This window comes from Pomacea canaliculata, linkage group LG14 (assembly GCF_003073045.1).
Source record: "Pomacea canaliculata isolate SZHN2017 linkage group LG14, ASM307304v1, whole genome shotgun sequence".
NCBI classification, from domain to species: domain Eukaryota; kingdom Metazoa; phylum Mollusca; class Gastropoda; order Architaenioglossa; family Ampullariidae; genus Pomacea; species Pomacea canaliculata.
Genome location: NC_037603.1, coordinates 4000099 through 4025862, shown reverse-complemented (window position 1 = coordinate 4025862; position 25764 = coordinate 4000099). Strand labels below are relative to the sequence as shown.

At 40.7% G+C, this 25764-nt stretch overlaps 3 protein-coding genes and 2 long non-coding RNA genes across 6 annotated transcripts in view; all 5 read left to right on the top strand.

Annotated features, from left to right (window-relative positions):
- The first annotated feature begins 219 nt into the window (after positions 1-219).
- The window catches only part of LOC112555758, a 29946-nt gene continuing 4401 nt past the window's right edge, over positions 220-25764 (top strand). The window contains exon 1 of the long non-coding RNA XR_003097529.1: positions 220-313. This is a non-coding gene — a long non-coding RNA (uncharacterized LOC112555758). The remainder of the gene's footprint in view (positions 314-25764) is intronic.
- On the top strand, positions 260-24999 carry LOC112555742 (serine protease inhibitor 2.1-like). 2 transcript variants are annotated; one of them, XM_025224239.1, is made up of 7 exons: positions 260-439; positions 1746-1954; positions 2211-2362; positions 3125-3311; positions 3776-4021; positions 4486-4692; positions 24431-24646. In XM_025224239.1, exons 1-7 carry the CDS (start codon positions 382-384, stop codon positions 24599-24601), a joined length of 1230 nt encoding a protein of 409 aa, XP_025080024.1. In that variant the 5' UTR covers positions 260-381; the 3' UTR covers positions 24602-24646. The 2 variants fall into 2 exon arrangements, with proteins under 2 accessions (XP_025080024.1, XP_025080025.1); XM_025224240.1 differs by lacking the exons at positions 260-439; positions 1746-1954; positions 2211-2362; ... (1 more) ...; positions 3776-4021; positions 4486-4692 and adding exons at positions 20520-20724; positions 21046-21200; positions 21943-22126; positions 22554-22790; positions 23204-23410 and having other exon boundaries at positions 24431-24999.
- On the top strand, positions 6095-15229 carry LOC112555757. The gene is made up of 3 exons (XR_003097528.1): positions 6095-6128; positions 13718-13927; positions 15030-15229. It is a non-coding gene; the product is annotated as an uncharacterized LOC112555757 (long non-coding RNA).
- LOC112555748 (serine protease inhibitor 2.1-like) lies at positions 6129-11312 on the top strand. Its single transcript, XM_025224246.1, has 7 exons — positions 6129-6338; positions 7357-7563; positions 7732-7886; positions 8636-8822; positions 9331-9576; positions 9991-10197; positions 11094-11312. Exons 2-7 carry the CDS (start codon positions 7519-7521, stop codon positions 11262-11264), a joined length of 1011 nt encoding a protein of 336 aa, XP_025080031.1. The 5' UTR covers positions 6129-6338; positions 7357-7518; the 3' UTR covers positions 11265-11312.
- On the top strand, positions 17440-18495 carry LOC112555755 (serine protease inhibitor 2.1-like). Its single transcript, XM_025224254.1, has 2 exons — positions 17440-17633; positions 17749-18495. The coding sequence occupies exons 1-2, from the start codon at positions 17535-17537 to the stop codon at positions 17914-17916; spliced, it is 267 nt and encodes an 88-aa protein (XP_025080039.1). The 5' UTR covers positions 17440-17534; the 3' UTR covers positions 17917-18495.

The following is a 25764-nucleotide window of genomic DNA, read 5'->3' as shown; positions in this document are numbered from 1 at the left end:
TGCCGTGTGAAACATGCCTTAGCCACGCCCACTGATGATCACGTGTCCTGGGTTCTGACCTGCGCCTGAGCAGGAAACTAAATACAGTCATCAAGGCCATAAGGTGTTGACAACAAGCGAGGTCATCTCTATAGACACGGTACTTAACATTCCTACATGACAGTTCGCTTATTGCTATACACCCTCCACACATTAGTTTTATGACGAGAGGAGACCGAAGTGTGTGAAGGTGGCCTAAACTGTTGACATGTCTATATAAGTCCAGTCATCCTGCCTCGCCAGTCACATCCTGATACACCGTACACCAGACAAGGTTCATTAGTTGTCTGTAGTTAGTCCCAGGGTGTTGCTGTCTACACTACAGTCCACCATCCTGCCATCATGGGCGTGGTCAAAGTCATGGCAACTGTTCTTCTGCTGGCTGTCCTACTACACTCAGGTAGGTACTCCTCCGTTTTCACTTCATTAACATTATTTGTAATCTATATTTTTTTAATTACAGAAAACTTTTGTTTTTCTCTGTAATGGTATCATGCAGTGAGCTTGACGCAATCACTAGAAAAACATTACATCCTATTAGAACTTTAATACTTACACGAAAGTTCAAATTATTGAGTGCATAGAGAAGAATTAAAACGACTACAGTAAAATCCAGGAAAAGAAAAGTTCTTATGCAAGAGGAAGACAAATTCAGGCCATGGGCAAAACACTTTAGAAAGAAAGTAAATAAATCAAAGTCAGACACACTTAAAAGGAAATAAGGGAACATCACACAATGGGATCCACATATCCACATCTACCTAAACTCTTTCCTTCTTATCATCTTTTATCCCTCTCACACATATTCTCCAAGTCCCTATTTTCTCTATTTAGGTGAAACTTTTCGATTTCAACCACAATAACAATTTGCTTTTGTTGTGACTTTTGTATGTAAAACATTTTGCCCCCGTCTGTTGTTTTTCTCTGGCCTCAGTGTCTGGGAATACTTTGTCATAGCCACCATCTATAATGTTTTAATGTATGGCTTTAAGACCCTCCTTTTTTCTGGAAATACTGACACTAACTAGTAGTTATTATCTTCTACATTCAACCCCTTATTTGTGTGTCTGTCCAAGCGTGCTATGTTTGCATTTTGTGTAAACACTTATGTGCGCATTTATTGTATTGTGAGACAACTGATAATGAACTTGTTGACAGAAAGAATGATCCCTTATCATGTGTCTGATTAAATGTTTGTCTAGTAAACAGCACAAATTCGCAGACATGTGCGACTGTTGACTACATGGGGTGAAAGAGATGAAGGAAACAGTTATTTCGCTGATTGACAGTTTGCCTTGTAAACAACACAAAACAACTTAACATGACACCGCCACTATCTAGAACGATAATTAAGGCTGAGACATGGTTTCATTGACAGTTTCATTTAATGTATGTACAAAGAAAGATAACTCTACCGATGGCTGGTACTGAATCCAGGACAAAAATTGAAGGTTGTTTGTGTGAACAGCAGAATAACAAGAAGAAAAGATGACACTACAGAAACGATGAAAAGTCGTCAGACAGTCATCAAGCCTGATGTGATTAGTTAGAGACCTAGGAAGCAATGACACGATAGTATGCACATGTGTAGGTGTGTGTGTGTGATGATGATGATGATGATGAATGGCCACATCGACGATGAAGTGTAGCATATTTCTGTAAAAGGTCCGAATGTTCAGTTTGACCATATTTCGTTTTGTTTCTAGGCTGTCAGGTGACTTCCTCTCGTGATAGTAGTAGACACAGGACCCGAGCATCTTCCCTCTCTCAGTCTGTGACGTCATTCGGAGCCTCGCTTTATCGCCAGTTGACATCCGGGAACTTTGACAACCTCATCTTCTCTCCTTTCAGTGTCTTCGTGGCTTTCACAATGACTTTGTTAGGAGCCGCCGGCACCACAAAGCGAGAAATCATGGTACCAACAGGAAATCCGTAATCATTTCAAGGATAACTGAATGCTGAGGGACAAATAGTGTTCTGATGGAATAAGCAAATCTTTGAGCTAGCGCATTGTATGACATTTACTTTATCTACTTACATCCGTAGGTATTGTTGATGACTTTCTGTCGGTTTTATCGCCTACTTTTGTCTGCCTATACAAAGTCTTCTGCTTCTGTCTGTGGGTAATGTTGTTTGCATATCTTGTCCGTCATGTCGTCTGCTTATTTCAGACAGTTCTGTCCGTGGGGGGGCAGCAAGGTGTTCATCAGACCCTGCACAATGCCATTGCCTCGTTTCCGACTTCCGACCCTAACACCAACCTGACCTTACGTGTTGCCAACGCCGCCTACTACAACCAGTCCCGGATCACGGTGTTACCTGGGTAATATTTTATTATTTCATGCTGTTTACATTAGAGCGTGGCATCTTAAAAGAAAAAAATCATTAGTGTAGTTTACTTCTTGTTACTCCTTCGAGGAGCAAAGGGCCGCAACATTGCCTCGTCAGTGGACCTGGTTGTGGGCAGTCTCCCGCCCATGTGGTTCCGACTTTCTTTGCCTCGTTTTCTACTTTTCTTTTTCAAGTCTGCTTTGGTCTCCCAACTCTTCTCTACCCCTAAGGGTTCCAGTCAAGTGTTTGCCTGGCAATGGCATACATATATATATATAAGAAGGTAATAAGGACAAAGTAAAACACAAATTGAAAACAAAAGTCAAACAGAATGTAAATTTTTCAACATAATAAATAAAAGAAATATTTTTAAAACCACACTTTTTTTGAAATGTACTATAAAGTTTTTTAACAACATTTCCGTTCTTTAATGTAGATGAGGTAGGCAATGAATTTACTGATAATTATGTACCTTTATGTTCATTCTTTCTTAACTGCTTTTTGAAAAGTGTTGCTTCCTGTATATGTTTTGCATTGTTCAAATGAATTTAGATTTCACTATTTCTTGCCTATACGAGATTGTTATTGGATGACGATTATAATAGATGACTATATTAGAAACATTATAATACGCAGTGCTCAAAATTTGTCTGTATTCTAGAAGTTTGCAGAATGTTCAGCGACTTTCAAATCTTTGGTCATTGTTTCCAAGGAAATATTCAGAGGCTCTCTGTCATCTTTGTTTGTCTCCTAGATTCTCACGGAACATCCTGAGGTACTATGGAGGAGCACTGAAGCCTTTCGAACAGTCAAACCCCGAGGCCGCCATTAACTCTTGGGTGGAGGAAGTGACGGATGGAATGATCCAGAACTTCCTGCCTCCTGGTCACTTCATCAACTCCGACACCGTCCTCATGCTTCTCAACGCAGTCTTTTTCCAGGTTAGTGGAAGTTGCCAGCGAACACACCGCTGTCTTACGAATAATTTTAAATATTTTTTTAATAAGAAAAAACATCTCAGCAGAAAGTAGTAAGAAGAATATTAAGAGAGTGAAGACAGAACGAGCAAAGAGATGAGAAAGCATTGAGAGAGTGGTGATGGTAAGTGTTAGACACAGCAAAAAGCAGAGGTATTAGTAGTCACGAAATGATAAAATAAAAGGTTATGAAATAGTTTCAATTGTGGTAAATAAAGAGTCAAAGGGCTACGATAAGGTGAGGAGAGTTTCAGAGGGAACAAAACATTAATGAGAAAGAGATGACAGAAGAGCAGTGACAGACCAATGAGCAATGAGGCTACATTTCGTAGGCTGTGATGATTCTCTTTTTTATTTGATAATGTTTCGATAATTCCATTCTGTTAGATCATTATTTTCTATGCATCTTATTTTTTTCTGAATGAAAGGGGTTCTGGGAAAACGAGTTCTCCGCGAATCGCACAAGTGAATCTGACTTTACCACGGCGACAGGAACTGTGGTGCAAGTTCCCATGATGCAGCGGCCAGAGGGTTCTATCAATGTTAAGAACATCCAGGCTTTGAACGCACAGGTGATTGAGCTGCCTTACAAGGGAAACCGATTCAGCCTCTTTGTGATCATGCCCAACACCTGGGATGGTTTGATGAACCTGGAGAGACGATTGGACGGTCAGGTAAAAGTATTTCAGAACTGGTGAAATTATAAAACATGAACAGTGAGGGGGGGGGGGAGAAATCGTTGATTTTATGCCGAGCCAGCAACTAATGTTATATTACTATCCAACCAGCCTTGTAAGGAGATGCCCATATACAGAGAAAGAACACCGTGCTCAAGACGAGAACTGAACCAAGAACCCCAAACCTCACTCTATTGGGGACAGGAGCTAACCGTTACCACCGGACGGTCTATAAGAGAAAGAAAATTCCAGACAGCTGGGGCAACGAAGGAGAAAATACGTAGTTATAAATTTCAAAACATCTGAGTCCAAAATTTTGAATGAACACGTAGTCTTTTAGTCAAAATAAACTTGAGTTTGGCTTTATGAATGAGTTTCTATATATATTTTCAAATCACACTTTGAGCTTTCTAGGTAAGTCCTCTCTGTTTTCCAGATAAACTTGTGTTTCTCATTTCTAGATGCTCAACCGTGTCCTGAACGAAATGCCATCAACTATTAGTGCTGAGCTCTTACTGCCAAAATTTCGTCTGAGTACCGGGAAGGAGCTCAATGACCATCTCAAGTCCATGGGTCTGCGGACTGCGTTCTCGGACAGAGCGGACTTCCGGCGAATAGCGACTGGTCCACTTTACATCAGCAAAGTTATTCACAAAGCTATCATAGAGGTAATCACCAGTAAAATCAGAAATATCCTAGAGATAATCACCTAAGCATTGCAAAGTTCTTGGAAGTTATTACAAGCTTGCTCAAAGTCATCATCGAAGATTTGTAGTGATCATGTCAGTAATCACCCATAAATGCAATGTTTACAGAGATACACCAAAGAAATCTTCAAGATATAGCTACAGAGACAATATTTTTTTCTAATTACTAATCTTACTCACACCTAGAAACTTAGCCACACATCATGAACACCATCCCTGACTTGTAAATAGAGCCCCACAAGGGTCCTAACGACTGAATGCTCGTTACTGTGCAGGTGACTGAGAGTGGCACCAGGGCGGCAGCTGTGACAGCAGTCGAAATCGGTGCCCGATCTATGCCACGTCTTGTCCAGGTGAACAAGCCCTTCGTGTTCATCCTGCGCGATAAGACTTCAGGGCTCAACCTCTTCATGGGCAGAGTTACCGACCCTTCACAGGAGTAACGTCCCGTAGACATCATCGTGAATCCCTGGTTATCTTTCCTAAAATAATCTTTGTTATAACATCAGGAGTTTTAATGATATTATAGACTTATATGATGTAACTAATGTAACACTACCTCTCAATACTTAATTGTATACTTAATGTATCAACACATCTTACATGACTAATCAGTATGTAATAATAACAAAAACTTGTCGAACTCTTTTTCCAAAAGAAATCTTTCCTCAGAGCTCTTCATAAATAAAAGAATGAACAAAAATATCTACTCGTTAAGAAAACGTCAATGAAAACATCCACAGATGGGACACACCCACATAGTACATGCTTCCACGAAGCAGGCTCACGGTCAGGACAAAGCAGCGAGAAGTTGTCGATTATTTTTTTTTTTTTTGAGTTAGTAATTTTGAATTAAATGATGGTCACGGAACCTGGGTGGTAAAGGCTGACGGACGTTTTGTTGATTTGATGATTCGGCTTGATAGTTTTAATATATTCAGCACTCAACACACTACTTTTTTGTAAACTTTATGTTCTTGTACTTGATGCACCCTACACAGGTAATAAATTACTTTTTCTGATCCACGATGTGTTTATAAGAGGTGTGTGTGTGTGGAGGGGGGTAATAAGTTTGGTGTCACTTGTTGGACTGATTTAGTGGAGTTCAACTATCCTGACTTCGGAACAAACTCGAAGATGATGGAACAGGACAATGAGAAAAGTGAATGTGTCCAAGAATGCGACAAAGATCTTTCTTTTAATATTATTCTCATCAGCACTTCTTTCAGGTCTGGAAGAGGCAGGAATGATGCAGTGAAGACAAAAGCATTTTATTCTTGAAAAGGAACTCTCCCAACTCCATACGTACGAAGAAGAAACGGGTTTTCTTCTCCTTTTCTTGATAGTCTCACATATAATTCTTAGTAACAGAAAACAGACCTGGAAACAATGTGAAGGTGGCCTAAACTGTTGACATGTCTATATAAGTCCAGTCATCCTGCCTCGCCAGTCACATCCTGATACACTGTACACCAGACAAGGTTCATTAGTTGTCTGTAGTTAGTCCCAGGGTGTTGCTGTCTACACTACAGTCCACCATCCTGCCATCATGGGCGTGGTCAAAGTCATGGCAACTGTTCTTCTGCTGGCTGTCCTGCTACACTCAGGTAGGTACTCCTCCGTTTTCACTTCATTTAAAATCATGGTTAGTATATATTTTTTTCTATAATCTTTTAAAACCAACAGAAAACTTTTTTTTGGTATAATAGAACCGTGCAGTGAGATTTATGCATTCACTACAAAAACATTGCATCCTATTAAAACTTTAAATCTTATACGAAATGTCTAGGCACTCAAGAATTTGCACTAAAATTCAAAATAAATAAGACTGTTAAAGTGACTAATTCGCAGACATGTGCGACAGTTCACTACAGGGGGTGAAGAAACAAGTTATCATGTGTTTTATTAGCGGATTGTCTTGTAATAGCACAAAACAAGTTTAACATGACACCACCACTATCGAGAACGATAATTAAGGATGAGACATGGTTTCAGTCACAGTTTCATTTAATATAGGTACATAGAAAGATAACTCGACCGATGCCTGGGACCAAATCCGAGATAGAAAGTGAATATTGTTCATACCAACAGCAGCCTTACACAAAAAAAACAACAATAAAGAAACGATGAAAATCGTCACAAAATCATCAAGCCTCGTGTGATTAGTTAAAGACTGAGGCAGCAACTACATGTATGAGGAGTAGCGATGACATCCGGAAAGAAGTCCCTGATCCGATGAAGTCTTTGAGGAATCCAAACAAGAAGGAGAGGCAGCCTGGAACTTAGGGACAGTGTATGAAGATGGAAGAACAAAAAAGACAAAAAGCACTTTTCAATTCAATGTTTATTTTCTTTTATCAATGAAAAGAGCTGAGCAGACTCGGATATCCTGGATTTAGACAATGTGTTACTGCGGACGCACAGAGGGTTAGAGTCAAGAGAGACAGTAGAGAACATCATGGACGAGGAGTAAATGTTAGGAAGGGAACCAGTCAGAGTTATGCAATCAAAGAGAGTTTCCCATTCACGCACAACAACAATGTGTACACGTTGACTAATGGGAAACGTTTCGCAGCCACCCTTTTTTTTTCTGGCTTCATGTCTGGGAATACTTCTTGTTTCTAGGCACCCAGGTGACTTCCTCTCGTGATGGTAGACACAGGACCCGAGCATCTTCCCTCTCTCAGTCTGTGACGTCATTCGGAGCCTCGCTTTACCGCCAGCTGACATCCGGGAACTTTGACAACCTCATCTTCTCTCCTTTCAGTGTCTTTCGTGGCTCTCACCATGACTTTGTTAGGAGCCAACGGCACCACAAAGCGAGAACTAATGGTACCAACAGCAAATAATTTATAATGTCTTTTATTTTACAAACAATGAAAAATAAAACTGTTTCATTTCAAGGATAACTGAATGCTGGAGGACAAATAGTATTCTGATGGCATAAACAAACTTTTGCTGTATGCGGATCTTGTCCGTCATATCGTCTGCTTATTTCAGACAGTGCTGTCCGTGGGGCCGCAGCAAGGTGTTCATCAGACACTGCACAATGCCATTACCTCGCTTCCGACTGGTCTTGACCCTGACACCAACCTGACCTTACGTGTTGCCAACGCCGTGTACTACAACCAGTCCCGGATCACGGTGTTACCTGGGTAATAAATTATTGTTTTGTGCAGTTTGCCATTAGAGAGTGGCATCGTCAAGGGCAGAATAATTAGTGTAGTTTACTCCTTCCTACTCTTCGAGGAGCATAGGGCCGCAACATTACCTCGCCAGTTGACCCGGTTGTGGGCAGCCCCCGCCCCTCAGTTGCGTGCATGTTTTTCCGAGGTCCTGTTTTCTACTTTTCTTTTCCAAGTCTGCTTTGGGCTCCCAGCTCTCCTTTTCCTCTAGTGGTTCCAGTCAAGTGCCTGCCTTGCAATGGTATATATATATATGAGAAGGTAATAAGGACAAAGTAAAACGAAAAATCGAAAAGTCAAACAGACTAAAAGCTTAAATAAATAATAATTAAAACAAATATTTTTGAAGAAACACTTTTATCTGAAAAGTACTATAAAAGGTTTTTTTTCTTTAAGAACATTTCCTTTGTGCAATGTAGATGAGGTAGGCAATGAATTTCCTGATAATTATGTTTCTGCATCCTTGACCTTTGTGAACTGCTTTTTGGAAAGCACTGCTTCCTGGATATGTTTTACATCATACAAATGAATTTATATTTCACTATCTCTTGCACATACGAGATTGTTATTAGATAATGATGATAATAGAGGATTATATTAGAAACATTATAATAGGCAGTGCTCAAGATTTACCTGTTTTCTAGGTGTTTGACGATTGTTCAGCGACTTTCAAATCTTTGGTCATTGTTTCTCACGGAACATTCATTTGTGTCTCCTAGATTCTCACAGAACATCCAGAGGCTGTACGGGGGAGCACTTAAGCCTTTCGAAGATCCAAACCCCGAGGCCGCCATTAACTCTTGGGTGGAGGAAGTGACGGATGGAATGATCCAGAACCTCCTGCCACCTGGTCACTTCACCACCTCCGACACCGTCCTCATGCTTCTCAATGCAGTCTTTTTCGAGGTTAGTGGGATTGGCCAGCGAGCACTCTGCTGTCTCTAGACGAATTTTAATTATTTGCCAATACCGAAAATACAAAAGCAGCTCATTAACAGATTGTTTAGACATTGGTAAGAGCCCGGTAAGAAAAACATTACGAAAGTGTAGACAGAGCGAGCAAAGGAGTGAGAAGGCATTAAGAGAGTGGTGATGGAAAGTGTTAGACACAGCAAACAGCGGATGTATTAGTGGTCACGAGATGATAAAATAAATGGTGATTAAATATTTCAGATTGTGATAAATAAGCAGTCAAAGGGCTACCATAGGATGAGGATAGTTTCACAGGGATGAAACAAACAGTGAGAAAGAGATGAGAGAGCAAGAAAGACAAATACACAATGAAGCTTCGTTGCGGATGCACAAAATACAGTCAATAGGTTGTGATTATTCTCTCTTATTTGATATTGTTTCGCTTATCAAATTTTGTTAGATTATTATTTTCTAATGCATCTTATTTTTGTCTCAATGAAAGGGGTTCTGGGAAAACCAGTTCTCCACGAGGCTCACAAGTGAATCTAACTTTACCACGGCGACAGGAAGTGTGGTGCGAGTTCCCATGATGCATCGGTCGCACGCTTCTATCAGTTTTAAAAACATCCAGGCTTTGAACGCTCAGGTGATTGAGCTGCCTTACAAGGGAAACCGATTCAGCCTCTTTTTGGTCATGCCCAACACCTGGGATGGTTTGATGAACCTGGAGAGACGCTTGGACGGTCAGGTAAAGTATTTTAGAACTGGTAAAATTATAAAACATGAACAATGAGACGGGGGGTCGTTGTTTTACTCTGAGCCAGCAACTAATGTTATATTACGACAAGCCAACCAGCCCTGTAAATAGATTCCCATATACAGAGAAGGAACAGCATGCCCGAGACGAGAGCTGAACCAAGAACTCCCAAGCCTCACTATATTGGTGACGGACGGCCCATAAGGGGAAGGAAATTCCAGACAGCTGGGGCAACGAAGGAGAAAAAAAAATCTGTCTAAACTTTTCTTGATGAACACGTAGTCTTCTTGTCAAGATAAAGTTGAGTTTCTTTTTCTGAATGAGTTTCTTTCTATGTTTTGAATACGAACCTCGAGTTTTCTATGTAGGTCCTCTCTGTGATAATCTTGTGTTTTTCATTTCTAGATGCTCAACCGTATCCTGAACGAAATGCCCCCAACTGTTAGGACCGAACTCTTTCTGCCAAAATTTCGTCTGAGTACCGGGAAGGAGCTGAATGACCATCTCAAGTCCATGGGTCTACGGACTGCGTTCTCGCTGAGAGCGGACTTCCGGCGAATGTCCACTACTCCCCTTTTCATCAGCAAAGTTATTCACAAAGCTATCATAGAGGTAATCACCAATAAACTCGAAAATTTCTTAGAGATAATCACCTATTCAGTGCAAAGGTCTTGGAAGTTATTACAAGCTTGCTCAAAGTCATCAGCGAAGAATTGCAGTGATCATGTCGGTAATCACCCATAAAGTGCAATGTTTACAGAGATACACAAAGGGATTTTCAAGATGTGAGAAGAGAAAAACATGCGTATGTACATCACTCAGCACAGAGTGCTGTGTACACAATACAATGTCAACTATACATTATGCTCACGAGAAGATTGCTCACGCATTCACACAAAGTACCCACATATCAACAAAGTATGTTTGTTATTGACTCCCATATAAAGTAGTTTATCCATTTTTATGGACTTCTTTTAAGCGAGTAAAAGAAAAAAAAGGAATAGGCATGAAAACGAGTTTCCTTCACGGCAAGTCGTTTTTCCATTGAAATTCAATGGAAGCGCCCTTGTCTCTATTGTTATAATGATGTTTAAATTCCACAGTTGTAGTTATACAGAAGTGGTAATTATAAAAAAAGAGAAGAAATATCTAGCTCTGAAAAGTTCGTCGTAGCTACTGCGAAAATCTTACCCACAGGTAGCAACTTACCCTCACATCATGAACACCATCTCTGACTTACACCGGTTTGCTTAGTAAGACATGGTTTGACACACGCTTAACATCAGTGTTTCAAATTTCTTCAGGTGAGTTAAGATGACACGAGGGTTTGTTGATGGAGACTACCAGTACCAGTGATATTTCTTTTTCGTATGGCTTCAGAAATGTATTGCCATGTACTATCTGTACACTAGAGATTTCCCAGGTAGTTACAACCCCAGTCAAAGTATAGGGATTAGTAAATAGAGCCCCACAAGGGTCCTAACGACTGAATGCTCGTTACTGTGCAGGTGACTGAGTCTGGCAGCAGGGCGGCAGCTGTGACATCAGTCGAACTCTCCCCCCGTTCAAGTCCGCGGAACACTGTCCATGTGAACAAGCCCTTCGTGTTCATCCTGCGCGATAAGACTTCAGGGCTCAACTTCTTCATGGGCAGAGTTACCGACCCTTCACAGGAGTAACGTCCCGTAGACATGATCGTGAATCCTCGGTTATTTCGACCTTTCGGGAAATAATCTTTAATATTACATTCTGGAGCTTTATTGATATTAAATACATATATAATGTAACCCTATGTAGCAATACTTTTAACATGATGTATCAATACATCTTATATCAGTAAGTAATAATAGCAAACATTTGAATAACGCTTTTTTCAAATATAACTTTGCTCAGAGCTCTTCACCAATAAAAAAATGAATAAAAAGACCTACTCATTAAGAAACCGTCAATAAAAACATCCAATGAGAAACACTCACAGATGAGACACACACACATAGTATGTGTATCTAAGCAACAAGCTCACGGTCGGGACAAAGCAGCGAGAGGTTGTCCATTTTTTTTGTAACAAAAAAGTTTCTAAGTTATAATCTAATGGTGGTCAAGCAACCTGAGTGATAAAGACTGACGGACATTTTGTTGATTTGATGATTTGGCCTGATAATTTTTATATATTTAGCATGTAACGCACTACTTTTCTTAAATTTTGATGTTTCTGTACTTGATGCACCCTACACAGAGAATAAATTACTCTTTTTGACCCACGATGTGTTTATGAGAGGTGTGTGGGGGAGGGGGGGGAAAGTTGTGAAAGATAGAGAAAAAAATAAAGAATTTTACACGATGCCAGCAGCTAAGGCCATGTAAACAGATGCTACAAGCAGAGAAGAAATGTAGAATGTGCCTGAAAGGGGATCTGAACCAAGGACAATGTAGCGTTTTACGAAAGAGTGTGTTGAATGTGTTTGCGAGCGCGTGTAAACATCTACATGTAAACCACGCTCGCCGCACTCTTTCACCTTTTTCAACAAAAAGGTCCGGCCAACGATTAACACATTTAATGTTTATGAAATTAACTAACGATGAGATGAGGATGAAACAAAATAAAATAACGCTACCCCCTCCAGCGTCAACCTCCTCCTAACGTTTCTCAGACGGTTGGCGCTGACGAGATCACTGGACCTGGGCCAGCAGGTTAATCCACTGAATTTCTTCACGCAGTTCGTGAAGTTAACTGTGAAGTTAATTGTGAAGTCCACTGAATTTCTTCACGCAGTTCGTGAAGTTAAGGAGATTAAAGCCGTATCGGCGAAGATATTATATTCCGCTTGGATTGATTACTGTACCACACTGGGTAATACTCCACACGATAATACTCCACTGGACACACGTCGGCTATCCGTTGCTGGCAGTTAACCATATACTGTACACTCCCCACGGAGCTCTGTACACTCCAACTGCTTGGTCTCGTCTGCCCCGAGAAACGTTAGATCTCCTAGGTTAACTCGTTCTTTTTTCCCTCCTGACCAATCAGGCACCCTTAGCGACCAGGTAACTAGGACGACCACCTAACAGACTTAGTTGGAGACTGTCTCAACCAATCATGAGTACTGCATGGCTCTCCATTGCCTACCGTCGCCCTAGTTACGCTGTCCTAAGTTCATTTACGTCATTCACTATATGACGCAAAAGAATCGTCACGCAGAGCCACGTCAGCGCTCGCGCGACTGTTCTTCCCTGACCACAGGGAAAGTTAAAAATAAATATGAATCTAACTAGATTCGTCTCAATCGCGAATCATTACAGACAACCAATCCTAACAATATTGGTGACAAGCGAAAAGGTTTTCTTTCAATATTATGATCATCAGCACTTCGGTCAGATTAGAATTATTTCCAACTGCAGTTAGTTCGGACAGAACAAAGTCAACATTAGACAACACTACTACCACTTGTGCTCATGACTGAAAACATATGAAGATGACCTCTCACCCCGCTTATACTCCATCTACAGTCATCGTTGTCCACCCTGTACCCTCCTTACGTGAAATCGTCATCTGCTTTTCATACCCCATGACGAGTGCCGTGTGCAACAGGCCTTAGCCACGCTACCAACCACACATTTGTGAAGTATAGAAGCTTTAGTTGTCCTTTCTGCAGTTTCGACACTGGATTACCCGTTTCTGTTCACCCTCGGACAAGTCTCATTAGTGGAACTTCAAAGGAACTCTTCAATGGAGAGTAAAACCTTCTAGAAGAGGCAGGAATGATGCAGGGAAGACAAAAGCATTTCATTCTTGAAAAGGAACTCTCCTAGCTCCATACGTAAGAAGTAGTAAGCTGGTTTTCTTCTCCTTTTCTTGCAAGTCTCATATTCAATTCTCGGTAAAAGAAAACAGATGAGGAAACAATGTGTTGTTGTGTGTTATTAAAATTATTTGTAATTATTGATCTTTACATGAGCTTAACTCGATCATAAACAACAAAATGTTGGACTCGTGTGAGACTTCCTTTAAACCAAAAACTTTCACATACCTTAAGTTTCAATGTTTTCCTTTTTTCCATGGTCACACTTGTAAGACTTTTTTTATCCAATGTCCAGACTACCAATGACGAGATGAGGCTGAAGTGTGAAGGTGGCCTAAACTGTTGACATGTCTATATAAGTCCAGTCATCCTGCCTCGCCAGTCACATCCTGATACACTGTACACCAGACAAGGTTCATTAGTTGTCTGTAGTTAGTCCCAGGGTGTTGCTGTCTACACTACAGTCCACCATCCTGCCATCATGGGCGTGGTCAAAGTCATGGCAACTGTTCTTCTGCTGGCTGTCCTGCTACACTCAGGTAGGTACTCTTCCTTTTTTACTTCATTTAAAATCATCGCTAGTCTATATTTGTCTATAACCTTTTAAAACCAACAGAAAAAGTTTTTCTCTATAATGGAACCGTGCAGTGAGATTTCTGCCTTAATACTTACACGAAATATCTGTGAACACAACAACTTGCCCTAAAATTCAAAATAAAATCAGACTGTTATTATGACTATTCGCAGACATGTGCAACAGTTGACTACAGGAGGTGAAGAAACAAGTTATCATGTGACTGATTAGCAGTTTGTCTTGTAACAGTACAAAACAACTTAAACATGACACCGCCACTATCGAGAACGATAATTAAAGCTGAGACATGGTTTCATTTAATATAAATACGTAGGAAGATAACTCTACCGATGCCTGGTACCAAATCCGGGATAGAAAGTGAATATTGGTCGTAGCATTAGAAGCCTAACAAAGAAAGATGACAATACAGAAACGATGACAATCGTCACGAAATCATCAAGCCTCGTGTGATTAGCTAAAGACTGAGACAGCAACTACATGTATGAGGAGTGGCGATGACATCCGGAATGAAGTCCTTGAGGAAATCCAAACAAGAAGAAGGAGAGGAATCCTGGAAAGTAGGGACAGTGTATGAAGTAGAAAGAACAAAAAGGACAAAAAACACTTTTAAATTCAATGTTAGTGTTCTTTTAATCATTGAAATGAGCTCAGCAGACTTGGATATCCTGGATTTAGACAGTGGTAGTGCGGACTCACAGAGGGTTAGAGTCCAGAGAGACAGTAGAGAACATCATGGACAAGGAGTAAATGTTAGGAAGATAATTAGTCAGAGTTATACTATCAAAGAGAACTGCTTCTCCGATTAAGCAAAGATTATCGTTTTACAAAGCTATATTTCCACAAAAAACCCACAGGACGAAAAAGACATATTTTACAACAACCTGACCAGACAGACAAACCAACACAAATCGTATTTAGGTGAAAGCCATCTTCCCATTTAAACACAACAACAATTTGTTCATGTTGTGTATGGGAAACGTTTCGCCGTCATCCGTTCTTTTTTTTTCTCTCTGGCCTCACTGTCTGGGAATACTTCTTGTTTCTAGGCTGCCAGGTGACTTCCTCTCGTGATGGTAGAAACAGGACCCGAGAAGCTTCCCTCTCTCAGTCTGTGACGTCATTCGGAGCCTCGCTTTACCGCCAGCTGACATCCGGCAACTTGGACAACCTCATCTTCTCTCCTTTCAGTGTCTTCGTGGCTCTCACTATGACTTTGTTAGGAGCCAACGGCAACACAAAGCGAGAACTGATGGTACCAACAGGAAATGCGTACCCATGTTTTTTTATTTTACAGACAAGGCAAAATAAAACTGTTTCATTTCAAGGATAACTGAATGCTGTATTTTATTTACTTTGTTAGACGTCTGCTCTACTTACATCCGTGCTTACTGTTGATGACTTCATTTGTGCCTTTTATTATCGTCTACTTCTATCTGCCTATACAAAGTCTTCTGCTTGTGTCTGTGGGTAATGTTGTTTGTATATCTTGTCCGTCCTATCGTCTGCTTATTTCAGACAGTTCTGTCCGTGGGGCCGCAGCAAGGTGTTCATCAGACACTGCACAATGCCGTTGCCTCGCTTCCGACTAGTCTTGACCCTGACACCAACCTGACCTTACGTGTTGCCAACGCCGCGTACTACAACCCTTCCCGGATCACGGTGTTACCTGGGTAATAAATTATTTCGTGCATATTGCCATTTGAGTGTGGCATCTTCAAGGGCAGAATCATTAGTGTAGTTTACTCCTTGTTCCTCTTCAAGGAGGATAGGGCCGCAACATTACCTCGTAAGCTGACCCTGTTCTGAGAAGACCCTTCTGTTGGGTCCATGTGGTTCTGATGTCCTTTGCCTCACTCTCTATTTCCAAGTCTCTTTCCTCTGCCCAACTCTCCTCTTCCCATTAGGGTTCCAGTTCAAGTGCCTGCCTGGCAATGGTGGTATATATATATAAGAAGGAACAGTGACAAAGTAAAGCAAATAATCGAAACATAAAGTCAAACAGACTAAAGTTTTCAAAGTAAAGACACACTTTTATCTCCAATATATATAGCAGGTAAGAATCTTTAAAATCATTTCCTTTTCTGTAATGTAGATTAGAAATTCATGCTTTTTGCTGCTTCTGCACACATATTTTTGAAATTGTTATTAGATGATGATGATAATAAAAGATTATACTACAAAAATTATAACAGGCTGTGCTCAAGATTAACCTGTTAGTCATCTAGGTATAGTCCAGCGAGTTTCCATCTTCTCTCATTGTTTCTGACGGAACATTCATTTGTGTGTCTCCTAGATTTTCACGGAACATCCAGAGGCTCTACGGGGGAGCACTTAAGCCTTTCGAAGATACAAACCCCGAGGCAGCCATTAACTCTTGGGTGGAGCAAGTGACGGATGGAATGATCCAGAACTTCCTGCCACCTGGTCACATCAACTCCGACACCGTCCTCATGCTTCTCAATGCAGTCTTCTTCGAGGTTAGTGGGATTAGCCGGCAAACACCGCTGTCTTTAGAAGAATTTTAAATAGTTGTCAATAACGAAAAAACAGCTCCGCAAGAGATTGTTTAGACAGTAGTAAGAGCCTGGTAAGAAGAACATTGAGAGAGTGGAGACAGAGCGAGCAAAGCGAAGAGATGAACATTGTTGCTACATTTCGTAGGCTGTGATGATTCTCTCTCTTTTTATTTGATAATGTTTCGATAATTACATTCTGTTAGATTATTATTTTCTAATGCATCTTATTTTTGTCTGGATGAAAGGGGTTCTGGGTAAACGAGTTCTCCACAGGTGAATCTGACTTTACCACGGCGAACGGAACTGTGGTGCGAGTTCCCATGATGCATCGGTCAGAGGGTTCTATCAGTTTTAAAAACATCCAGGCTTTGAACGCACAGGTGATTGAGCTGCCTTACAAGGGAAACAGATTCAGCCTCTTTTTGATCATGCCCAACACCTGGGATGGTTTGATGAACCTGGAGAGACGCCTGGACGGTCAGGTAAAAGTATTTTAGAACTGGTGAAATTATAAAACATGAACACTGAGAGGGGGGGTGTTGTTTTACGACGAGAAAGCAACTAATGTTATATTATGACAAGCCAACCAACCCTGTAAATAGATACCCACATACGGAAAAGGGATACCGTGTGTGAGACGAGAGCTGAACCAAGAACCCCCAAACCCTCACTATAATAATGGTGACAGGCGCTAACCGTTGGCCACCAGCCCATAATTGGAAGGAAATTCCAGACAGCGGGGGCAACGAAGTTTCAAAACATCTGAGTCTAAACTTTTCTTACTGAACACGTAGTCTTGTTATCAAGATAAACTTGAGTTTGTTTTTTTTTTTTTTTTGAATGAGTTTGTCTGTATGTTTTCAAAGCGAACTTCAAGTTTTCTAGGTAAGTCCTTTCTGTGATATCTTTGTGTTTTTCATTTGTAGATGCTAAACAGAATACTGAACAACATGCCAGCCAACTGTTAGTGCCCAGCTCTTTCTGCCAAAATTTCGTCTGAGTACCGGGAAGGAACTCAATGACCATCTGAAGGCCATGGGTCTGAGGACTGCGTTCTCGCGGAGAGCGGACTTCCGGCGAATATCGCTTCGTCCCCTTTCCATCAGCAAAGTTATTCACAAAGCTATCATAGAGGTAATCACCAGTAAAATCATCTCCTAGAGATGATTACCTTTGAAGTGCAAAGGTCTCGGACTAGTAAATAGAGCCCCACAAGGGTCCTAAAGACTGAATGCTCGTTACCTTGCAGGTGACTGAGACTGGCAGCAGGGCGGCAGCTGTGACATCAGTTGAACTCGTCCTCTTGTCACTTCCTGTCCAGGTGAACGTGAACAAGCCCTTCGTGTTCATCCTGCGCGATAAGACTTCAGGGCTCAACCTCTTCATGGGCAGAGTTACCGACCCTTCACAGGAGTAACGTCCCGTAGACATCATCGTGAATCCCCGGTTATCTCGACCTTTCGTGAAATAATCTTCAATATAACCTTCTGTAGCTTTATTAATATTATATACATATATAATGTAACAGCACGTCACAGTACTTTTAACATGATGTATCAATACATCTTATATTAGTATGTAATAATAGCAAACATTTGAATAACGCTTTTTTTCAAATATAACTTTGCTCAGAGCTCTTCACAAATAAAAAAATGAACGAAAAGACCTACTTATTAAGAAACCGTCAATAAAAACATCCACTGAGAAACACTCTCAGATGGGACACACACATTGTACATGCATCCAAGCAACAAGCTCACGGTCTGGACAAAGCAGCGCGAAGTTGTCGATTTTCTTTTTAACAAAAAAGTTTCTAAGTTAAAATTTAATGATGGTCAAGGAACTTTAGTGATAAAGGCTGACGGACATTTTGTTGATTTGATTATTTGGCTTGATATTTTTAATATATTCAGCACGTATAGCACTACTTTTTGTAAATTTTGATCTTGCTGTACTTGATGCACCCTACACAGAGAATAAATTTCTCTTGCTGATCCACGATGTGTTTATAAGAGGTGTGTGTGGGGCGGGGGTTGTGAAAGAGAGAGAAAAAAATTAGGAGTTTTACACCAAGCCAGCAATTAAGGCCATGTAAACAGATTCTAAATGCAGAGAAGAAACATAGAATGTGTTTACCACACGTCATGACAAGTGCCGTGTGCAACAGGCCTTAGCCACGCCCACTGATCATCACGTGTCCTGGGCTCTGAACTGCGCCTGAGCAGGAAACTAAATACAGTCATCAAGGCCATAAAGTGTTGACAACAAGCGAGGTCATCTCTATAGACTCGGTATCTAACATTCCTACATGACAGTTCGCTTATTGTTATACTCCCTCCACACACTTAGCAGTGAGACTGAAAAAATCCACCTCTTCATAAAGTAGTTGTCTTGCCGCAGTTTCGAACCCTGGATTACCCGTTTCTGTTCATCCTAGGACAAGTATCATTACGGGAACGTCAAGGAACTCTTCAGTGGAGAGTAAAACCTTCTGGAAGAGGCAGGAATGATGCAGTGAAGACAAAAGCAGTTTATTCTTGAAAAGGAACTCTCCCAGCTCCATACGTACGAAGTAGAAGCTGGTTTTCTTCTCCTTTTCTTGTAAGTCTCACAAACAATTCTCGGTACAGAAAACAGACCTGGAAACAATGTGAAGGTGGCCTAAACTGTTGACATGTCTATATAAGTCCAGTCATCCTGCCTCGCCAGTCACATCCTGATACACTGTACACCAGACAAGGTTCATTAGTTGTCTGTAGTTAGTCCCAGGGTGTTGCTGTCTACACTACAGTCCACCATCCTGCCATCATGGGCGTGGTCAAAGTTGTGGCAACTGTTCTTCTCTTGGCTGTCCTACTACACTCAGGTATGTACTCTTCCGTTTTCACTTCATTTAAAATCATCGCTAGTCTATATTTTTCTATAACCTTTTAAAACCAACAGAAAACGTTTTTCTCTGTAATGGAACCGTGCAGTGAGATTTATGCCTTAATACTTACACGAAATATCTATGAACACAACAACTTGCACTAAAATTCAAAATAAAATCAGACTGTTATTATGACCAATTCGCAAACATGTGGAACAGTTGACTCCATCGGGTGAAGAAACAAGTTATCATGTGACTGATTAGCAGATTGTCTTGTAACAGCACAAAACAACTTTAACATGACACCACCACTATCGAGAACGATAATTAAGGCTGAGACATGGTTTCATGTAATATAAATAAGTAGAAAGATAACTCTACCGAAGCCTGGTGCCAAATCCGGAATAGAAAGTGAATATTGTTCATAGCAACAGCAGCCTAACAAAGAAAGATGACAATACACAAACGATGACAATCGTCACGAAATCATCAAGCCTCGTGTGATTAAAGACTGAGACAGCAACTACATGTATGAGGAGTGGCGATGACATCCGGAATGAAGTCCCTGCTCCGATGAAGTCCTTGAGGAATCCCAAACAAGAAGGAGAGGCAGCCTGGAACTTAGGGACAGTGTATGAAGATGGAAGAACAAAAGAAAAAAAAACACTTTAAAATTCAATGTTAATGTTCTTTTAATCAATGAAATGAGCTGAGCAGACTCGGATATCCTGGATTTAGACAGTGTTTACGGCGGACGCACAGAGGGTTAGAGAGACAGTAGAGAACATCATGGACTAGGAGTAAATGTTAGGAAGGGAACCAGTCAGGGTTATACTATGAAAGAGAACTGCTTCTCCGATTAAGCAAAGATTACCATCTTACAAAGCTATATTTCCACAAAAAAGCCCCAGAGGAGGAAAAGGACATATTTTCCAACAACCTGACCACACAGACAAACCAACACAAATCGTATTTAGGTGAAATCACTTTTCCCATTCAAGTACAACAACCACTTTTTTCATGTTGTGTATGGGAGACGTTTCTACGCCACACGTTTGTTTGTTTGTTTTTTTTTTGTTTTTTTTTTTTTTGTTTGTTTGGTTTTTTTTTTCTGGCCTCACTGTCTGGGAATACTTCTTGTTTCTAGGCTGCCAGGTGGCTTCATTTCGTGATGATGGTAGAAACAGGACCCGAACATCTTCCCTCTCTCAGTCGGTGACGTCATTCGGAGCCTCACTTTACCGCCAGCTGACATCCGGGAACTTGGACAACCTCATCTTCTCTCCTTTCAGTGTCTTCGTGGCTCTTGCAATGACTTTGTTAGGAGCCAACGGCAACTCAAAGCGAGAACTCATGGTACCAACAGCAAATGCGTACCCATGTTTTTTTTTTTTTTATTTTACAGACTAGGCAAAATAAAACTGCTTCATTTCAAGAATAACTAAATGCTGAAGGAAAAATATTACTCTTATGAATAAAAAAACTTTTGATCAAGCCAATTGTTTTTTATTTACTTTGTTAGACGTCTGCTCTACTTACATCCGTGCTTACTGTTCACGACTTCATTTCTGCCTTTTTTTATCGCCTACCTACGTCTGCCTATACAAAGTCTTCTGCTTGTGTCTATGGGTAAAGCTGTTTGCGTATCTTGTCCGTCATATCGTCTGCTTATTTCAGACAGTTCTGTCCGTGGGGCCGCAGCAATGTGTTCATCAGACACTGCACAATGCCATTGCCTCGCTTCCGACTGGTCTTGACCCTGAGACCAACCTGACCTTACGTGTTGCCAACGCCGCGTACTACAACCCGTCCCGGATCACGGTGTTACCTGGGTAATAAATTATTTCGTGCAAATTGCCATTTGAGCTTGGCATCTTCAAGGGTAGAATAATTAGTGTAGTTTACTCCTTGTTCCTCTTCAAGGAGCTTAGGGCCGCAACATTACCCCGTAAGCTGACCCGGTTCTGAGAAGACCCTTCTGTTGGGTCCATGTGGTTCTGATGTCCTTTGCCTCACTCTCTACTGTTCTTTTCCAAGTCTACTTTGGTCTCCCAACTCTCCTCTTCCCATAAGGGTTCCAGTCAAGTGCCTGCCTGGCAATGGCGTATATATATATAAGAAGGGAACAGTGACAAAGTAAAGCAAAAAAATCGAAAACAAAAGTCAAACAGACTCCAAAGTTTTCAAAAATAATAATAAAATATTTTAAAGACACACTTTTATCTCCAATATATTATAACAGGTAATGTTTTCTTTAAATTCATTTCAGTTGTGTAATGTAGATGAGGTAGGCGATGAATTTCCTGATAATTATGTTTCCATATGCTCGCCCTTTGTTAACTGCTTTTTGCGCTGCTTCCTGTATATTTTTTGAATCATCCAAGTGAGTTTAAATTTCACCATCTTTTGCACATAGGAGATTGTTAATAGATGATGATGATAATAGAAGATTATACAAGAAAAATTCTAACAGGTTGTGCTCAAGATTAACCTGTTTGTCATCTAGGTGTTGTTCAGCGACTTTCCATCTTTTGTCAATGTTTCTCACGAAACATTCATTTGTGTGTCTCCTAGATTCTCACGGAACATCCAGAGGCTCTACGGGAGAGCACTGAAGCCTTTCGAAGATCCAAACCCCGAGGCCGCCATTAACTCTTGGGTGGAGGAAGTGACGGATGGAATGATCCAGAACTTCCTGCCACCTGGTCACATCAACTCCGACACCTCCCTCATGCTGCTCAATGCAGTCTTCTTTGAGGTTAGTGGGATTAGCCGACAAACACCGCTGTCTTTAGAAGAATTTTAAATAGTTGTCAATAACGAAAAAACAGCTCAGCAAGAGATTGTTTAGAGTTTAGACAGTGGTAAGAGCCTGGTAAGAAGAGCATTGAGAGAGTGGTGATGGAAAGTGTTAGACATAGCAAACAGAGGAGGTATTAGTGGTCACGAGATAAATAGTATGAAACAATTTAGATTGTGATAAATAAATAGCCAAAGGGCTAAGATAAAGTGAGGAGAGGGATGAAACAAGTAGTGAGAAAGAGATGACAGACACATGAACATTGAGGCTCCGTTGAGTAGGCTGTGATGATTCTCTCTCTTTCATATTTCATGATACTGTTTCGATAATTACATTCTGTTAGATTATTATTTTCTAATGCATCTTATTTTTGTCTCAATGAAAGGGGTTCTGGGAAAACGAGTTCTCCACAGGTGAATCTGACTTTACCACGGCGACAGGAACTGTGGTGCGAGTTCCCATGATGCAGCGGCTAGATGGTTCTATCAGTTTTAAAAACATCCAGGCTTTGAACGCACAGGTGATTGAGCTGCCTTACAAGGGAGACAGATTCAGCCTCTTTGTGATCATGCCCAACACCTGGGATGGTTTGATGAACCTGGAGAGACGCCTGGACGGTCAGGTAAAAGTATTTCAGAACTGTTGAAATTATAAAACATGAACACTGAGACTGGTGGGGGGAATGTTGTTTTACGCTGAGCATGCAACTAATGTTATATTACTAGCCAACCAGCCCTGTAAATAGATGTCCACATACAGAGAAAGAACAGCGTGCCCGAGACGAGAACTGAACCAAGTACCCCAAAACCCTCACTCTATTGTGGACAGGCGCTAACCGTTGGCCACCAGCACATAATTGGAAGGAAATTCCAGACAGCTTACTGAACACGTAGTCTTGTTATCACCATAAACTGGAGTTTCCTTTTTTTTTTTTTTTTTTTTTTTTTTTTTGAATGAGTTTGTATGTTTACAAAGCGAACTTCAAGTTTTCGAGGTAAGTCCTCTCTGTGCTAACCTTGTGTTTTTCATTTGTAGATGCTAAACAGAATACTGAACGAGATGCCCCCAACTGTTAGTGCCCAGCTCTTTCTGCCAAAATTTCGTCTGAGTACCGGGAAGCAACTCAATGACCATCTGAAGGCCATGGGTCTGAGGACTGCGTTCTCGCGGAGAGCGGACTTCCGGCGAGTGTCGCTTCGTCCCCTTTACATCAGCAAAGTTATTCACAAGGCTATCATAGAGGTAATCACCAGTAAAATCGGAAATGTCCTAGAGATAATCACCTTTAAAGTGCAAAGGTCTTGGCAGTTATTACAATCTTGGTTCAAGTCATCAGCGAACAATTGCAGTGATCATGTTGTTAATCACCCATAAAATGCAATGTTTACAGAGATACAAAGTGATCTTCAAGATATTCGAAGAACAAAACACCCGAATATGGATGTACATCACTCATCGCAGGGTACAGTGTTAACTGTACATTAATCACACGAAAAGAGATTGATCACGCATACACACAAAGTACCCACATATCCACAAAGTAACGAGTTTATCCATTTTTGTGGACTTCTTGTATGAGAACAAGCTAGTAAAAGAAAAAGAGGAATAGACATACAACGAATTTCATTTACGGCAAGCCGTTTCCCCAAGAAAATCAATGGAAGCGCCCTTGTCTCTATCTTTATAAATAATATCCAAATTCATCAGATGTAATTATATACAAGTGATAATTATAAATAAGAAAAAGTAATATCCAAGTTTTTAAAAGTTCGTCATAGCTACGGCGAACAGATTTTTTCTATTTACTAATCTTACCCACAGGTAGCAACTTACCCTCACATCATGAACACCATCACTGACTGACAACTGTTTGTTTAGTAAGAGATGGTTTGACACAGTGTCTCATAAGCACACAGCTATACATTAATTTTTTTTTTTTTTTCTTTTTTTTTTTTGCTGTTTGGTAGTATTATGTAAGACCAGGATCAATATCGCTGATCACCCATCACCACGCTTAGCATCAGTATTTGAAACTTCCTCAGGTGAGTTAAGATGGCGCGAGGGTTTGTTGGTAGAGATGTGTGCTTCAAGGAGGGAGATCACCAGTGATAATTTTATTTTGATGGATTCAGAAATATATTGCTATCTGTACCCTAGAGATTTTCCAGGTTATGACAACCCTATTCAAAGTATAAGGATTAGTAAACAGAGCCCCACAAGAAAGTCAAGGGTCCAAAAGACTGAATGCTCGTTACTGTGCAGGTGACTGAGACTGGCAGCAGGGCGGCAGCTGTGACATCAGTCATACTCCTCGCCGCGGCAATTCCTCCGATCACTGTCCATGTGAACAAGCCCTTCGTGTTCATCCTGCGAGATAAGACTTCAGGGCTCAACCTCTTCATGGGCAGAGTTACCGACCCTTCACAGGAGTAACGTCCCGTAGACATCATCGTGAATCCCCCGTTATCTCGACCTTTCGTGAAATAATCTTCACTATTACCTTCTGTAGATTTATTGATATTATATACATATGTAATGTAACACTACGTCATAGTACTTTTTACATATGATGTATCAATACATCTTATATTAGTATGTAATAATAACAAACATTTGTAAAACTTTTCTTTCTAAAAAAAAATCTTTTTTTTAAGTTTGTAATTTTGAATTTAATAATGGTCAAGGAACCTGAGTGGTAAAGACTGACTGACTTTTGTTGATTTGATGATATGGCTTGATAGTTTTAATATATTCAGCATGTAACGCACTACTTTTTGTAAACTTTGATGTTGCTGTACTTGATGCACCCTACACAGATAATAAATTACTTTTTCGGATCCACGATTTGTTTATAAGAGGTTTGTGTGTGTGGGGGGGGGGGGGGGGGGTTGTGAAAGAGAGAGGAAAAAAATAAAGAGTTTTATACCAAGCCAGCAGCTAAGGCCATGTAAACAGATACTACATGCAGAGAGGAAATATAGAATGTGCCTGAGAGGGAATCTGAACTCAGGACAACCAATCCTAACAATACTGATGACGAGCGCTAATCCTTTCTTTGCTACTGGGCATGGAAGATGGAGCTCTCACCTGTATGATGGTAATTATAAGGAGGCCTGCAAGAGATGTGGAGGGAATTCAGTCTGCCTGAGATGTAGAAAATATTGTGACCACGAGGAATCCCACGCACTGGTCGTGTTTGGATTTGTCGCCTCTGAACAACAGCTTGTGGTTGTCATGAGATACCTAGCAACAGGGATCTAGGGGTGTGTAATAGAAAGCCTGAATGACCACCTGACCTTCATCTACTAGCTAGTGATAGGTTGTAAAATGGTTTGATGGAGAGTGCGGTATGCTTGACCAATCGCAAGTTCGGAGAATGACAACATTACATCTCGATGACCAAAAAACAAAGTTTGATGTCGCATGTTGGACTGATTTAGCGGAGTTTATCTATCCTGACTTCGGAACAAACTCGAAGATGACTGGAACAGGACAGTGAGAAAAATGATCGTGTCCAAGAACGCGACAAAGGTCTTTCTTTTACTATTATTCTCATCAGCACTTCAGTCAGATTAGAATTATTTACAGCTGCAGTT

What these genes read in the sequence shown, in the direction of transcription:
- LOC112555742 (XM_025224239.1), top strand. Translation starts at nt 382, where the DNA reads ATGGGCGTGGTCAAAGTCATGGCAACTGTTCTTCTGCTGGCTGTCCTA. An exon ending in CCACAAAGCGAGAAATCATG is followed by an intron (nt 1,955 to 2,210) that starts GTACCAACAGGA and finishes TGCTTATTTCAG; the next exon opens with ACAGTTCTGTCCGTGGGGGG. An exon ending in CGGATCACGGTGTTACCTGG is followed by an intron (nt 2,363 to 3,124) that starts GTAATATTTTAT and finishes TTTGTCTCCTAG; the next exon opens with ATTCTCACGGAACATCCTGA.
- LOC112555748 (XM_025224246.1), top strand. Translation starts at nt 7,519, where the DNA reads ATGACTTTGTTAGGAGCCAACGGCACCACAAAGCGAGAACTAATG. An exon ending in CCACAAAGCGAGAACTAATG is followed by an intron (nt 7,564 to 7,731) that starts GTACCAACAGCA and finishes TGCTTATTTCAG; the next exon opens with ACAGTGCTGTCCGTGGGGCC. An exon ending in CGGATCACGGTGTTACCTGG is followed by an intron (nt 7,887 to 8,635) that starts GTAATAAATTAT and finishes TGTGTCTCCTAG; the next exon opens with ATTCTCACAGAACATCCAGA.
- LOC112555755 (XM_025224254.1), top strand. Translation starts at nt 17,535, where the DNA reads ATGGGTCTGAGGACTGCGTTCTCGCGGAGAGCGGACTTCCGGCGAATA. An exon ending in TTCACAAAGCTATCATAGAG is followed by an intron (nt 17,634 to 17,748) that starts GTAATCACCAGT and finishes GTTACCTTGCAG; the next exon opens with GTGACTGAGACTGGCAGCAG.